A 17,393-nucleotide genomic window follows, 5' to 3' on the forward strand; every position below is an offset into this window, starting at 1 on the left:
TCTAACATCAATATATAGTTTGACTAAACCTGAAATTTTGATAAAAATTGTCTCCTCTGACAAGTACCACTTAAATGAACTTGTAAGAGGTGTATTGATTAGCATGATTGAAAGTTTTGAAATGTCGCATTTAAACATTCATTGGGAAATATTTTTTTTTTAACTGCAAAGTGTCATTTTTCAACTACTTCCTAACGTGTTCTATAGAAATATGTATTATTTGTTGAGAATGTGTTGCGTCCTACATTTTGACTTAATGTCCTACATTTTGGGGCAGCATGTCCTACATTTCCCTTACAGCGATCTGGTAACCCTAGCAATATTAGATCACGTAGAACACAATCACGAGGTCCAGCTATTTCGCTTATTTGTCTTCAAGTTACTGCACTATATGTACAGCCAACAGGTCCAATCACGTGATTCGGACAGTCTAAATGAAATACTAACGTCATCTGTTGAATTCACTATGTAAGTACTTGGAGACAGCTAGGCCATATTGGGTTCAGGTACCTTCATTTGAGACCGAAACAGAGGTTTTTCCAGAAGACATCACTATTATGGGGAAAAATATGCCTTTGCCCCACCCCTTGTAAAAAATTAGCTTGCTTACCCCTCCCTGGAAAAACCCTGCGGACGTCCATGGTGGGGCCCTGTCCCCATTTACCCTAAATGTGCCTTCATGTGCTATCCACCTTTACCTTACCCGAAATGAAATCACAAATACGCCATTGAATGGGCACCCCCTACCCCACCACCAATGCAAAAAGTTTGATTACGTAATGCAAGTAACGCATTACTTTTTCTTTACCAAAATTACATGAGTAGTTGTAGCGGCACTTTCTTACTTCTACTTTACTAAGGTTACCAACCAAGGTAAGTTCAGAATTCGAAGATTTATTTGCAAGAATGAAATATGTAGATAAATCACCGAAATATGTAAAAATGTGTAATTATGTTAAAATAACATTTTTCGTAGATTGCGGAAATTCTGTCAAGGTCACTAATTAAACTGCTTCCCTGCAGTTTCCATTCACCTGTTCTATTCTCTAGATGTGAGGCTATTTTTTTCCAAAAATTATCCCTCAGCACTACATCTTTGCAGCTTTGATGAGAGGGATCGCATAATTCCTGTTGATCTGCAACCAGTTCTATGAGTTTTGAATCATCCTCTTTGCTGAAACTCATTCTTCCCAGTCCCAGAAATAAACACAAGTTGCTCAATCGAGGAACACAAAAAAACCTACTGGAACGCAAGCGATCGCTGCAGGCTGACCGCTCTCAGAGGACTCGTTGCAGCAGCCGCACGCGCTCTCTAGCGTTCGACTCACAAACGAACCTACTTCTGGCGAATTCCATTTGAAGTGTATGCATGTGTGCAGCCAGGCACGTATCCGAGGGGGCTCAGGGGGCTCGAGCCCGCACCCCCCAAAATTTTTCGGTTTACATTAGATAAAATCAGGTTTTTGTGTGTGTGAAATAAAATAATGTGACGAAAAGTTAGACAGAAATAATTCAAGACTAAAATTGGTAAACGCTGTAAGTGCCACAATAATTCAAACACCGTTTTCCACGTTAAACTGTGAAATGTGCCATGCTTTATAATGTGGTAAACGTGAAATGTGGCTGGTAGCCCTCTAAGTAGTTCAAAGGACGTGTAAAGAGGTCACTAGTGTGCACGTTCTTACGTGCTGATGTGCGGAACGATGAGATTTCCCAACAATTTCGCTTTTGGCACTTACAACGTTTACCACTTTTCGTCCTCAATTATCGAGGTAACACGGAGATTGTTCTACAACCCTGTTATTGATAATAGCATGTATCCAAGGTGGGGATCAAAAGAGTCGACCCCCCCCCCCCAGGAAATCTTTCAGTTTACACTAGATAAATTAGGTTTTTGGCTTCTTGAATAATGTGACGATAATTTAAAGAGATAAATAATTATCGATGCGAGATGGAGATTGTTCTATAACCCTGTTATTGATAATAGCAGCTATCCAAGGTAGGTATCAGCCCCCCCCCCTTATGAAATGTTTTAGATTACACTAGAAAAAATTAGGTTTTTGGCTTCTTGAATAATGTGACGATAATTTAAGGAGACTAATTATCGAGGCAACATGGATAATTTTCTATAACCCTTTTATTGATAATATTGCAAGTTAACTTTTCTTGCACTTTCGGTGTTGTCGCAGCGTGCGCGATCATTGTGTAAAGATTTCCATCTTTTGGAAGCTGCACAACAAAGCTAGTGCCACGAGTAGGACGATTCGTTGCATTATTTATTCTCTGGGAAGCGAGAGAGGGAACGTTCTTGAATAGGAGGTGGAGTCGAACTACTGGCAATATTAACGAAACGTTTTATCTGTGGAGCATTCTAGAATATAATGAGGATATAAACATGGACGTCCGCAGGATTTTTTCCAGGGAGGGGCAAGGAATGTATTTTTTTTCCCAGGGGGTGGCAAACAAGACACATTTTCCGAAATAATTGTGTTGTTCCCTCAGAAAACATTGCTTAAATTTGAATTTATCATATTCATGCAATAATTAACACATATTATTGCGGCTGAAATGGAATTATATGTCAAAAATATATAATTTTTGGTTGACTTTCATTTTCCAGGATGGGGCACGGACCCCCCTTGCCCCCCCCCCTTCCGGACGACCATGGATATAAATATGCGGCTTCAATTTCCAGGTTGATCAGTACAACAGAATCGGTTAGTAATTCGAAAATGAAGCGGACTAGGGATAGTGAGTGACACAATTTCCCGTAAAGTACCGAAGTCTACTTCTGCTGTAGTTCTAGTTCGGGTCCAAAGCTGAAGATATTGATGGCAGTGGAACACCCGTAGCCTCAGTGTAGTGCTAGTTCGGGACAAGAGCCGAAGAGATGGAAGTTCTCTAAAGTGAATATTTCAGCAGTACCGGATACTGGAGCGGTGTATTAAAAAATAAATAAGCTACACAGATCAACTGTAAATCAAAGTTTTGAGTAAGGATTTATTCATTCCCGGGCCAAATTTTGTGTATGCAGTCCGAGACTTTCATGGAATATGAATCACTTTTATTTAAGCCAACTGGGTTCGACACACACTCAAACATTTACCTACCACAAAGGGACAGCTGGAAATTTTATGAATGTCGAGAAGAGAAAGCAAGAAGATGTTTCATATGTAGACATTTTAGAGGAAATTGTAGGCTCTAGCAGGACCCGAACTAGGGTCTCTGGCATGCCATTGCTCTACTGGCATGCACAGGATTTTCGAAAAGGCGGGGGTATACTTTTTTCGGTAGCCAATCCTCATTTTGCCATCTTATTCTACCTTTGACGTTCTTTTTTTAGGAATACTGTGTCAAAGGGATGTTATGACCCCTACCAACACTACCTTGAGCACGCCATTGGAGATAAATGAGTCAGCATTTTATCATATTGGGAGAAGGAAACTTTAGATATGTTGTGAACGAATGGTTTTTACTGTTTATTAATTTTTTCGCGGTCTAGCTGTGTTCAAGAAGACTCCCTTTGTTTCGTGCCGATTTATAACAAGACTGCTGAAGCTGTGACAGAGACAATTTTCAAAACTTGCGAGTGCTTAGGGCGGAATATGAACAAGAATCGTGCATAACGTTGTTTAAGAAATTTAAAATATTAACCCTCCCTTCTCTGTACATATATGAAATGTCATTATATGCGAGAAAAAATATTGCGCTGCGAAGTTCAATAGAACACACATATAACACCCGAAATAAACAGCTCTTAAAGCCTTACTTCACCAGGCTAACATTAATTAGTTCAAGAAGAATTCAAACAGATGGCAATTAAAATATTCAACCATTTACCAAATGATATAAAAGCAGAAAGTATGACAAGTTTCAAAAATAAATTAAAGAAACTATTAGTTAATAAGGAATATTATAGCGTTAGTGAATATCTAGATTGTAAATTATAGAAAAATTGTAATTATATATATTTTTTTATATGAACTGTACTGAACCCTCCAAATACCAATGTATATGGTTTACATGGAGTAATAAAATTGAAATTGAAATTGAAATTTGGTGGGTTTCGGCTTCTCTAAAAGAGCTGCAAACATGGGAGGACAAGACACAGCAGTGGTGTTCAGCCTTGAATCAGAGATAAATATTCGAGAGATGTCTGCGTCCACTTCGCAGCCCAGGGTTTCAATCTCGCAGTCGAGTGGATTGTCCATCCCGTGCGTGTGTACAGTAACAGCTTCATAAAGACACTCAGACACCATTAGATGTTTTGATGTCTGATGAGAAGAAACCGACAAACATGTTCCGATAAAAATGGCAGCCTTAAACGGTGACTACGATTTAAGGGACAGTTCCTCCCCATTTTCTTGCCTCCGCACTATGGCCTCTTCTTGCTCAGCAGTCTACCAAGAGAAAGTAAACTTTCCTTGACCTCCCCCCCCCGTTTTGGCACTAAAAGACCACCACTGGCCTTAAATATACACTTGTAATGTTCTATCTGTACCCCTTAAAAATATGTTGTTCCGCCTCCCCCGAAAGAAATTTCTGGATACGTGCCTGGTGTGCAGCGTCTGCACGCAGTCATCGCATGCGGATGCGACCATCACCGTGGACTATCGCACAAACGTAACCGCACATTTAGCAGTTCTATAGAATTACTCATTACTGGCAGAATGTAGTCTGTGTTGTGCTGTGCAAGATATATTCTGTGGCAAATACCCGGCTTGGTCTCACTTATCACACAACATATTGAGCTTCGTTTACTGACATTAGTCAGAAACAATTCCTTTTGTTGTTAGGCTAATCTTAGCATAAATACACTGAAGTTTCTTTGCGCGTCACATAAAAGGTATTATTTATGCTAAGAGAACTAAATATAAGAAGCTTAACATAACAACAAGAATATCCTTCCTGACGTCAGTAGACTAAGGGGCTCAATACGGTGTGCGATAAATGAGACTACAACTCAAATCAAGTGCAAGTGCAAAACTAAAAGCAACCACCTGAAAAAACGACGGTACAAGGATGGCCATGGTCAACATGTTGACTTTTCAGAGAATTGTAGGTCTGCATTCATCTTGCAAGGTAATAGCCATATCGGTACTACTTTACTATACCCGAGACACCTGGGAATGATTTCTTTCGCACTTTTTTACATTGTTAACGTACTATTCTGCATTCCAGAACACTTATTTAGGTGAAATAATTTAATTTGTTAGGAAAGTAATGTATATTTCTTACATTTACGAGTACTTACTGTTCTTGTTTATTTCCACACACAACATGGCGATAGCTTACCGTTGATCGTTCCTTGAGCCAGAAAAACCATCGACGTTAGCCCAAAAATTCACGATAGCCCCAAGAACCATCACGGGGACGAGGTATGCCTACTAGTTAGGTTAGGCCTGTTAGGTTTGGTTCCATTAGCACTCCTTTCGTTCAATTAAGCATATACGGACAATACGAGAGCGTATTCTGCTCTTATGCAGGAAGCAAATGGCGGCAGCAGCAATAGCACGTCGGAAATAGATTTTCGTACAAAACCACATGCAATTGCATTAAAATGAATCAAAATTACATTCCCGAACATCAACAACGCTACAGAAAATGATTTGCGTAAGTACTTTCTCCTGTAAATTTGAAGAAATCTGTCTCAGGTATAGTAAAGTGTTACCAAAAGACTATATTTTCAGTGTTTTTAGATATCCACACCATCCAAAAAGGAGTTCTTTTGGCATTTTATTACATGAAAGTACAAAATTATTCTAATGAAATAACTCAGTATCTTCATTTGCTTTCAAATTCGGCATACTCACTAATTTTTGACCTCGTAATCACGAATCTGCACTAAAAATTTGGCGGTCACGTCTAGAAATTGCGAAATAAGTGGGTCCGTGAACAGAGTAAACACCATTGATTTATGAAGAATACATATATTTTTTCCAATGATTAAGAGTTTCAAAACTATGTTTACGATCACCCTTAATTTTTACTATGCTTGCCTAACCTAACCTAACCTTACGTGAATGGAATGGTTCGTGGGGTAAACATATTTTTCAACTTTACGCAAGACGCCATTTTGGTAACAGTTCGTTATATCGGAGACACATTAAAAACGGATATTATGTGTTTCGCATGGTTCGTACTTACCAATTGTGTAATGCGGAACGTGTGGCTACTTTACGTCCTTATTGCCTTTTGGTGGTAACCGATGGGAGTTAACAAGACGGTAACAGTTTCATACATCAGAGACACATTTCTTCAATTTTACACAAGAAACTACTTACGGAAATGAGTTTCTCCAAGCTTTACAACATTCATTGAGGTACAATACCGGACCACTCTCCAATTTCTAAAAAATTTCGCCTACTTACTAATTTCGATGTCCTGATGACGTATCTGTAGTTCATATTTGGCGGTCACTTGTTAAAACTGTACATTTACGTGTACAACTTGTAAAATAACCTTGCGATTTACCACGGTGATTGTTCATACACAGCAATTCGGAACCATCTTTCTTTCGCAATTAATTACCTAATGGTCTTCCTTTACGCACAACAATCTTGTTGACGACACACGAGGAATGCCTACGAGGTTAGGTTAGGCCTGTTAGGTTAGGTTATATTAGCATAAATACAAAGAAAAATTAATATTTTAGCTAAGAGAACTATACCTTATCTTGCCTGTTGATTTCTTCATGTTGGGAAAATGGCGTCTTCCGTGGAGCTATTGTTGTTATGGTAGGGTTACGTTACGTTAAGAAAACATAGTTTATTTCATTTTTTTCTCGATTTCCATACTTGACCGCCAATTATTACATGCAGATTCGTGATTAGGAGTTCACAATTAGTGAGTAGGCGAAATTTCATAGAAATTGGAGAGTGGTCCGGTATTGTAAACTCGTTCCTTTTCTTTCATTGTGGAATATATTTAACTAGGAAATCATGTATTTTTCAAGATAAATATCTCGCCGACACACAATTGCCATTGCTTTCATTTGCTTTCCCTACGACACCCGGATGCTGCGTACTTTTGATTACGTAAGCCCGTCAGTGTTTCAACTCCCCCCTTTTTTTTTACTATGCTTGCCTAACTTAACCAAACCTAACCTAACCTTATCAGAAATGGTTCGTGGGGCTATCCGTGAATGGAAACACTGCATGCCCACTACGGTAGTCAAGATTTGCCTGCCATATTCTGTGTTATGGAAGCGAAAAAAGGAGACAAAGAAATTACTCTCTATGTGAAAAATTGTTTTTTTTTCGTGTAAAAAGCATAATGGCACCTTGATCTATGTTCCGCAATACACAATTGATAAGTACGAACCATGCGAAACACAAAATATCCGATTTATGAAACTGTTACCAACAACACTGCAGGGCTCGTCTTTGTGTCCGCGTTGTGAATGCGTGTGCTTTGCTCATTTGCGTTTAGCGTGGTGATTGCTTCTTTGCGTTCGCGGTGCGTTGTGCGTGTGTATGGTGCGTGAAGAAGAACAGGTTCCAAAAACTTGTACATAGTTTAAAATACGTTTATCCCCAGTAATAATTTAGTGCATCGTTCAAAACGGTGCTTGCAGACAGCCGGCATCTCTTCGGGTAAGTACCTTTTTCTTTTTACACTTTCTGTTCACGATAGCCCCACTAACCATTCACGTTAGCCCCACAAACCATGCACAGGTAGCCCCACGAACCATTCACGATAGCCCCACAAAAACAGTCACGGGGAAGAGGTATGTCAATGAGGTTAGGTTCAATTAGCACTTATTTCACCCCTAAATATGTGCTTCATCATCAAAAAATTTCCTCAGTACGTTGAAATACGCATATCCAGACAATATTGGTTTTTATCGATTTCCTCCTCCAGGTAATTTTTCCTCGCTTTGGGATTTACGTTGTTGAATTCCTTATACAATAAGCTTTCCAACGATATATGACATGTATTCCTTTGGAAAAGGACGTAAAGTAGAGTCTCACCAAACATAGTTCAAGGTGCCATTATGCTTTTTACGCGAAAATAAACACAATTTTTCACATACAGAGTGATTTTTTTTAATATTTCTTTTTTTGCTTCTGTAACACACAATATGGTGGGCACATTTTGACTCACCTTGTGGGTATACATTTTTTCCAACCTTCTTCACCGAAAAATACCTACTATCGTGTGTCACGTGTGAAAATTTTACTTTATGCATGGGTAGTTGACGGATAGCCCCACGAACCATTATGCGCGGTAGCTGACGGATGGCCCCACGAACCATTTCTGATAAGGTTTGGTTAGGTTAGGCAAGCATAGTGAAAAAAAAGGGTTTGGAAACACTGACAGGGGCTTACGTCATCAAACGTACGCAGCATGCAGTTCACGTAGCGAAAGCAATGGCAATTGTGTGTCGGTGAGATATTTCTCGTGAAAAATACATGACTTCCCGGTCTAATATATTCCACGATGAAAGAAAATACCTCGACGAACATTGGAAAGCTTGGAGAAACTCATTTCCATAAGTAGTTTCTTCTGTAAAAATGAAGAAATGTGTCTCCGATATAACAAACTGTTAACGCCATTTTCTTTCATGCAAATGAACGCTCCATGCAATGGGTCTCAATTATTGCACAACACTTGAGCAATGTTGTGTAATGACTACCGTAGCAAGACCGTTGTGCAGGAAGGAAAATGTACGACATGAGACACACCTTCGTAGTAAATTTTCAGTAAATTCTTTATAATAATGCAATCGCACTGGAAATGGCATTCCACAGAACCAAGACATCCTTTTTCTTTAATTGGGATTGATTTTTCTTTCTTATTACTTTTACCAAACTAAGTTAAATATAGTAGATGTTAAGGTGTCTCCTTGCTTTGATTTGATTTAATTTCTGTCATTTAGCATTACTTTCCTGCCATTTTTGACTTATCTTAACAATGAGGATAAGTGATGATGTGTTGAAATTGATGAAGGGATGCTCACAAAGCACTCTGACTGGGATTTGAACCCAGGACCCCTGGCATCATGGCACATTGTGTCACGGATTTCAGCTCTCCTTGCTTTAAACTTTTTTTTTACTTGGAATGCTTCAAACATCTGATCCTGTATTTTGACTTTACATGTACAATTATCTAATGTGATCCGATCCACTAATTTATTAGGGATACCTAACTCCTTTAAGGTATTATACAGGGTGTCATTTTAATGGCACCCAAGGATCACGGAAACGTATAGAGGACATCAAAACAAACAACTTTTTACAGTAACATTTTTCTCGTTGGAGCGTAGTTTCGGTGCTACAGTCGTTCAAAAAAAGCCCGTTTTGCCACCTGAATGCTGGCAACCACACACAACATTTGATTGCATTTGTGACGTCATATCCCGTCATGAAGCGATGCGTTCCAGGGTTCCCAGGAACACACATATTCTCTGAAAAATGACATAGCTACAATCAGCCACATTATGTACCGAGAAAACACGTTCTGTAACCTAACAGGAAGTAAACAAACGATACGAAAAATGGTAGAAAGAAAATAGAATGGTAAATTTCTCGTATCGGACAAACGGCTGAAATTTGCTACTTCATTTAATTTGAATATTCGTACTTATGTATTCTGCATTGAGAAACATTGCTGAAGGTGGCATTTCGCTTATTTCACGGAAATAAGCTCTATTTGCGACATATCGAGTAAGTTTTCTTCGTTTCTTTTTGCCTTCAGTAACACGAAAAATGGCGGTAACAGTTTCACTACTGTACTCGGCATGCAGTATTTCCACCCCACTGCACCCAAAAATACCTACGTAACCCCACAAACCAATGATGCATAGCCCCACGAACCATTCATACATAGCCCCACGAACCATTTCCGGTAAGGTTAGGTTAGGTAGGGTCACTATAGGTTACAATAGTGAAAAATTGGTTTCGAAAAAAATATGCGTAGCCCCACACACCATTCTTGCATAGCCCCACGAACCATTGACACATAGCCCCACAAACCATTTGTGGAAACGTACCTTCTTCAGTTACAAAAACATGTGTTTGGAAACACTGACCGGGATTACGTCATCAGACACAGGTTACATCCACATGGAAGTAAATGGATGCAAGAGCTTTCGTGCATCGGTTACACATTTATATCGAAAAATAGATGATTTACCGGGAAAATTCAATGAACGATGCAAGGAAACACTTCCCCGAACTTCCACAAGTCTAAAGAAACTGCATTCGGTAAGTAATTTCTCCTGTAAATTTGAAGAAATCCGTTTGTCCGATACGAGAAATTTACCAAGAGAATTCAAGTGGAAGTGGTCATATCGAATTTTGTATCAGCTTGCATGTCAAATATTTGCAAATCTAGTTACCAAGTTGGCATCTACAATTTAGTCTATCCACTTCATCCTTCTGATACTAGTTGTCTGTGACACACTGAACAGATGACAAAATAGAAATAAAAGAACTAAAAATTCCGAAGGTAAGCAACACATAATATGATGTATATTCAGGGCATTATGAGGCAAGTGACAAAAATGGTTGAAAATACAGGGATATAAGTAGTAGTAAAACAAACTCTCCGACGACTGTGTTTATCTTCGCACCGGATACACATGTAATAGTTTACAACTCTGAACAGGGCAGTATATTTGCTACTGATTCATCATTAGATTGTTACTGTGGTAGTACGTGTTTTAGCCGTAATGTAACAACGTGAACCTCAGATACTTCCGTTATCAGCACAAAGTACCACAAGGCATCTGGACACAAACCTGTAGATATCAATCAACCTTGCAACGAGATTTGCAAATATAATTGACATGTAGCTGGGCATAAACAGCTACATGTAAGTTGTAAGTACAATAAAAGTTATTGTTGTTGATATTTGACATGTAGGCTGAGACAAAATCCGATATTGACTCTTCATTTTGAATACGTTTTTACCATTTCTCATATCGTTGGTTCACTTCCCCCTTCCCCTGAGATGACTGCTGATCTTCTGGCTGGTAGGCTATGATGTTCGGTTTACTGGATGAGTTTCTCGCTTCGTTTTACAGCTAATAATGTGGTTGGTAGTTTGTTATTTTTCACAAAATTTGTGTGTTCCTTGCAACCCTACCGTGCGCTGTTTCGCCGCAGGAAATGACGTCACAGATACCATCAAATGTTGTGTTGGGTTTCCAGCATCCAGGCAGCAAAACTGTCTTTTTTGAACGGCTGTAGCGTCGAATTGACGCACCAACGTGAAAAATGTTACTGAGAAAAGTTGTTTGTTTTGATGTCCTCTACACGAATCTGTGGTCCGTGGGCGCCATTAAAATTACACCCTGTATAATACCTTTGTATTCACTGAGTCATAAAATCTGTAAATAGTAACTGTAGTAGGTCAAATTTAGATTCATAATTTTTTTTACATATTGTTCTTAACACAAAAGTACTGTCAATTGTGGATCCTCCTTTTCTAAAACCACATTGGCAGTCTCTGGCAATCTCTCTTATTTTCATATTGCCTCCATCAGTGTACATATGTCCTCTCTTAGTTTTGTATCTTCACTTTTTATCAATTCAGCACTTATGCCATCCTTACCTGGTGATTTGATTTTTCTTTATTTTGTCAATTCTTTTTTGTATCTCATTGTTGGTTGCGAGATTACACTCCAACTCTGGTTCTTTGTATATAATTTCTTCTTCCTTCCCCCGCATATTATACTTCTTTTCCACCATTACATGAACGATTTGATTTTTTGTGACTCTCATATTTGCTTATGAAAAATATGTGTTTTTAATTACTAAATTATTGCCTGTGACTGTATCATTTTATTCCATTTTCAGACAGAAAATTTGTTTGCGTACTGTTCCAAAAATGTCAATGCAACTGTCATGTGAATTGTTTTGTATTCTTCAGTAAACAGGCATCCACCCAACTTCTGGCAGTGGCAACAATGCCCTTCATGCTGGTTCACTTTGTCCACATTACACACATCTGAGTAGAGAGAACTCCCTCTGCCCTTCCCTTCTAGAAATATAGGTGATGAATTGATAACACAATTGCAGAGAAATTCCCTGCTCATCACATTGGCTGCAGTGAACAAGGAATTTCTGATCGCAATGCCCAACAAAGACAGGAAGACTTATCTTATTTGACCCTCAGTTTGGCTACACCCAGCAATGCATTATTTGCATTCACTTCAAGAGCACCTGCAGGATTTTTTCTTTGGGGCAGAGCAAAATTTCATATCTTGACCTTCAGTCATAGAAACTTATGTTTTAGGTAACCATTTAATCCTTTATTATTATTATTTTACAAATCACGTTCAGTCTTGAGTCCAATATTTAAATACAAATTGGATTCACTGTGCTTCTTTCCCATAAACATGATGAACAGTTCTTTGTCTTTCTGTACTTTTTCATGATGCACGGTGAACACCTCCTTTCAGCATGTTTTAGGGGTTCGTCATTCCATGTCAATTCAGATTCAGATTTGGGAACCCATGCCCTCAGATTTTGATGAAACTTGTTATTCCATGGTGGTGAGAAACCACATATTTTTTTTTTTGTCTCTAACTTGTCTGGTTTAATTTTTATAGCACCTCAAACTTTCAGTGATGCATCCTTTCTCCCATTCCCATCCCAGAGCCTCTAAATGTGAGCTGCACTGTCTTAGAAAAATAATTCTATCTCCCTTATAAATTATTCAATATTTTTGAATCTTCAAAACATTGTTAACCAAACAATAAGGATTTCAGAAAAAAATATGCCAACATATCATATTCATATTTTATTACAGTAATAAAATAATAAAATTTTACTATGTAATTTTTTTGGACCGAAAACATGGTTTACTAAAATTTGAAATATCATTGAAAGGGAAAGGTGCAACACCAACACAAATATTTTTAAAATAAACTTAGGTATATAGTTTAACTTACCCAGAAATAAAATTGATGGCTTTTTCATTCCTTTTGAAAATATGAAAACTTATTTCTGAAAATTGCTACACCGGATTTTATATTTTTCAAATGAACTCAAAATCTAAGAATCTAGCTTGAAAATATCATTGAAACAAATTTTTAGAGCATAAAATTTTAAATAATATTTGCATAGATGCACAGACATTGGGGCAAGGGGGACCATGCCGCCTTCCCTGGAAAATCAATCTCAACTTAAAAGTATATATTTCACATACATAATTGTAATTCAGTCACATTTGTTTGTGTTTATTATGAAAATAATATTGCAGGAACATGATACCTTCATATTGATAGAGTGTTTCTTTAAGGGGCAGACACTATTACGAGGAGAATATGCCTCTATTACCCCCTCCTAACAAAGAAAATCCTGTATGAATTTGTTGTTCTTAATGATTATTTTACCTGAAAGAATACCCTTATAATATCTTATATTAGTTTATTTACATTCATTAGGAAAAAGGCACATTTTAAAAACATGGAATGAAATTAATTAATTAATGAGGAATGTACCTTGTATTATTATAAGTTGTAGATTTGATCGGTTTGGTGACTGGTGCCAACAATACTTACTGTCTGATTAAAAATCATGGATACTTGAGTTTGGACTCCAATTAAAAATTGGCCAGTAGACCTACTTAAAAACGAATTACATCAAAATTTAGCTTATTCAATTCTGTGTTAATGTATGGTAACCATTTTTTTCACAGTATGCCTTCTATTTTTTATTGGAATGAGAAAAAAAGTGCTGTTTTTTTTTATTTTTGTAAATTACCCCGCTCTATGGAATTGTATAAATAAATCAGAACATGATGAAATTGTAATACGGTGAAAACAGAAAGGTTTTAAACACAATTCTTAATTTTCAGATTGTAAAAGTTTGTCAAGAAACAGTTCTTATCAATTTTGTGAAACATTTTCTTGCTAGTGGGTAGTCCTACAAATAAAATATTGGCCTTGTTTTCAAGCTGTTTGCATCAGATTTTAAAATACAGTATCATTGTCAATTCACATTTCGAAACCGATTTTATTCAGATTTTTTTTATTCCAGTGAGTAAAGATATACATAGAATGTGGCAACGCAGTGCACAGCGATGTCTGTTGAACCATGGTAACTGCTGGCTGTCTGTGTGAGTCAGTGTTGCCACATTCCACATACATCTTTACTCCATTGATTAAAAACCTGTATCAAATAGTTCTTGCAATGTGAATTGTCAATGATACTCCATTTTAAAAACTGATGCAAAGGGTTTAAATAGAAGACCAAGGTCGTAAGACCAATCTTAAGAAAAAGTTGTTTCACAAATTGAGAAGAAGAGTTTTTTGACCAATTTTTGAATTGTGAAAATGAACAATTGTGTTTAAAACCTTTCTGCCTGCACCATATTAAATTTTCATCATGATTGGACCACCTTATTTGTAGAATTTCAAAGAGAGGGATAATTTGCAAAACTAAAAAAAGGACACTTCATTTCCTCATACTGATAAAAAGAATAGAAGACATACTGGAGAAAAAATTGGTTAACATAGATTAATGCAGAATTAAATGAGCTAAATTTTGATGTAAATAATTTTTATGTAGGTCTACTGGTTAATTTTTAATTGGAGTTCAAACTCTATCTCTATCAAAATCTATGATTTTTAATCTTTTTCTTTGTCATCCATATTCATTTCTTTGCATATGAATATTCCAAAAATCTATCACGTGACAGTTTGTGAATATTGTTTGTTGCTGTATACTCACATGGGATAATTTTATTCTCTTGTGTTTGTAGTCATATATTTGGTTACATTGCAGCATATTTTAATGTTGCTTATTATATGAATTATTCATGTTCTTAATATAATTTGTTCAGTTGCACCAATTTTTAACCCATGCTTGTTGATACCTGAGGGGAAGAACTAGTTCCACTTCCCTTCTCACACACACAGATATAAAGAGCGAGGGGGCTGGCTAACAACATTGTGAGGGCATCCTTATATACAATTTCAGTTATAAGTTTTAAACCAAGTTGTTTTAGATAGTCAATATGTTTTGAGCACATTTATAGATAGTCAATGTGTTTTGAGCACATTTATAGATAGTCAATGTCTTTTGAGCATATTTATAGATAGTCAATGTGTTTTGAGCACATTTAAAATATTTTTTTCATTTTGTGACCTATTTCAACCCAATTTTTCCTCAATTAAATCCCCTTGCAGATGAAATTCTGGTCCTGTTCATTCAAAGTTCTATGAGGTAGTCTACATGTATTGATACATGGCGGATAGTACTAGACGCGTGTAAAGTCTGCTCCGAAAATAATGTTCGTTTTTTATTAACATAGAGCATTATCACGCCACCAAATGTTCTTACGGCACGTATAAGTAGTCAACCCGTGGCTTGTAGTAGTATAGATTTCGCTCCATATCCCACAACATACTAAAATTCCACTTTTTACAAAAAAGTTCTCAGTTCTCAATTCTCGTGCTTGTGAGTGAATAGCGACGCGGAGACAGTGCTACCACAAGAGCCATGGCGAACAAGCACCTCGGGCAACGATTCAGCGCGCTGGAGGCGAAACTCAAGACCGTGGAGGACAAGGTGGAAGCGGCTCTTTGCGGCGGGGTGCAGTTGGATCCCGGGGCTAGGGTGGCTGATGCCCCTTCTGGACTTGAGGAGTTACGGAGGGAATTGCAGGACATCAGAGGCGAGCTGGTCATCTTCCGGGAAGACATGGAAACTATTCAATCCCAATTGACTCACCAGGAAGAGGAATTAGATAAGCTGCAACAATACAGCTGGAGGGAGTGCTTGCTGCTGCATGGAGTACCGGAAACTCCGGAGGAGGTCCCCACGGAAGTTGCTCTACAGATATTCTCCACAAAACTTGGCGTTGAAGTTTCTTCTGACTTCGTGAGCAGATGCCATCGCCTGGGAGCACCGAGGAAGAGAAGGTCGGCGGCCGACGTCGTCAGACAAGGTCATCGACCTTTGATTATAAAATTCATCTCGTATAAACATCGCGATGCTTTGTGGCGAGCGAAGAAGAACTTCAAGGGGAGACAATACCTACTAACGGAGTCGCTGACTCCAAAGAGGCAAAGGCTTCTCCAAGATGCCAAGGCAACGTTCGGCAACAACAAGTGCTACACGATCGATGGAGAGATTGTGGTAGTTACGCCGGAAGGGAAACATTTTATAGAAACTGAGCGTGAATTGAAATCCCTCACGTGCAAGCGGTCGTAATGTGAGCGTCGCCGAAGACGAAACTATGAGTGTGTTTTTAGTGTTCTATGTGAAACTTTTTCATATCTTTTTAACCATGTTAAAGAAACAGCCATTGAAAATTAACCTTTTGTATTCGTGTATGTGCGTGTGTGTGTGTGTTGTGTGTAGTGTTCATCTTTCATTATATGTAATTATGCTCGAGCTGCTCAGTTGGACACCCACAAGGATTTCTCTCAACGTAAGTACGCTGTTTCTTATCATTAATATACGTATCTGCTCTGTTCCTTCACTCACTGATATACGATGTCTCAAACTAAGCAGTTGGTAAACCTGCCCGCGCACGGCGCATCTGGAACTCGCCCCTTCCCTCGGACCCCTAGGAAAAGAGGTAACGGTTTCACAGGTTGCCCGTCGCCCCCGACACTTCCCAACCGAACCCCTCCCCTCCAGTGCCTCACAATCGCGTCAGTAAACATGAGGTCTATCTCGGGGAAAATAGACGAGTTCAGACACATTGTTCTCGAAAGCGAATATGATGTAGTAATCGTCACAGAAAGTTGGCTGAAGGACAACGATGACGCTTCCAGTTTCCACGTCGAAGGCTACACGGTACTTCGAAAGGATCGAGTCCACAAACGCGCCGGTGGCATTGTTGTTTACTGTCGTGCTGATATTCCTGGCCAGATGCTTGACTGCGAAAATGTTGCTCCCGGCGAGGACATAGAAATACTATATGCGTCATTGAAAGTAAATAACAAATCACTTGGCATAATTGCCGCATATAGACCCCCAAATATCCCCTATACTAGGTTGTCAGTTCTTGAAGATTACATTGCGCACGTGTTTCCTACTTTGGATAATTTAATTGTAGCCGGTGACATGAATAGCGATTATTTATCACCTAATAAACCAGAAACAGTTTTCCTCAAATCAATAGTAGATACTTTCGGCATGACGCAAGTCATTCGTAAACCCACTAGAATCACAGAACCTCTAAAACATTAGTGGACGTCATCATTGTAGATGATCCATCCATTGTACACTCCGCTGACGTAACTGTGCCGATCAGCAATTCAGACCATTGTTTGACTTACATCACGGTCCTTCTTGAGAAACCCGACAAACGTTTCAAAATAATTTCGTACAGAAACTACTCATCGTTCGATATGGAGAGTTTTGAAACGGACGCTAAACATTTTCACTGGGACAATATTAAGCACTTAGAGAGTATTGACAAAAAAG

General features: G+C 38.3%; 1 protein-coding gene across 1 annotated transcript in view; it reads left to right on the forward strand.

Moving 5' to 3' along the window:
* The first annotated feature begins 4,092 nt into the window (after window positions 1-4,092).
* LOC146004205 (heme A synthase COX15) overlaps window positions 4,093-17,393 on the forward strand; it is a 78,030-nt gene continuing 64,729 nt past the window's right edge. Inside the window, exons 1-2 of the mRNA XM_083142873.1 lie at window positions 4,093-4,227; window positions 5,063-5,082. Of these exons, the coding sequence (XP_082998999.1) occupies window positions 4,093-4,227; window positions 5,063-5,082 (155 nt within the window). The remainder of the gene's footprint in view (window positions 4,228-5,062; window positions 5,083-17,393) is intronic.

This window comes from Lepisma saccharinum, chromosome 21, assembly GCF_977018435.1.
Source record: "Lepisma saccharinum chromosome 21, izLepSacc3.1, whole genome shotgun sequence".
Lineage (NCBI taxonomy): Eukaryota > Metazoa > Arthropoda > Insecta > Zygentoma > Lepismatidae > Lepisma > Lepisma saccharinum.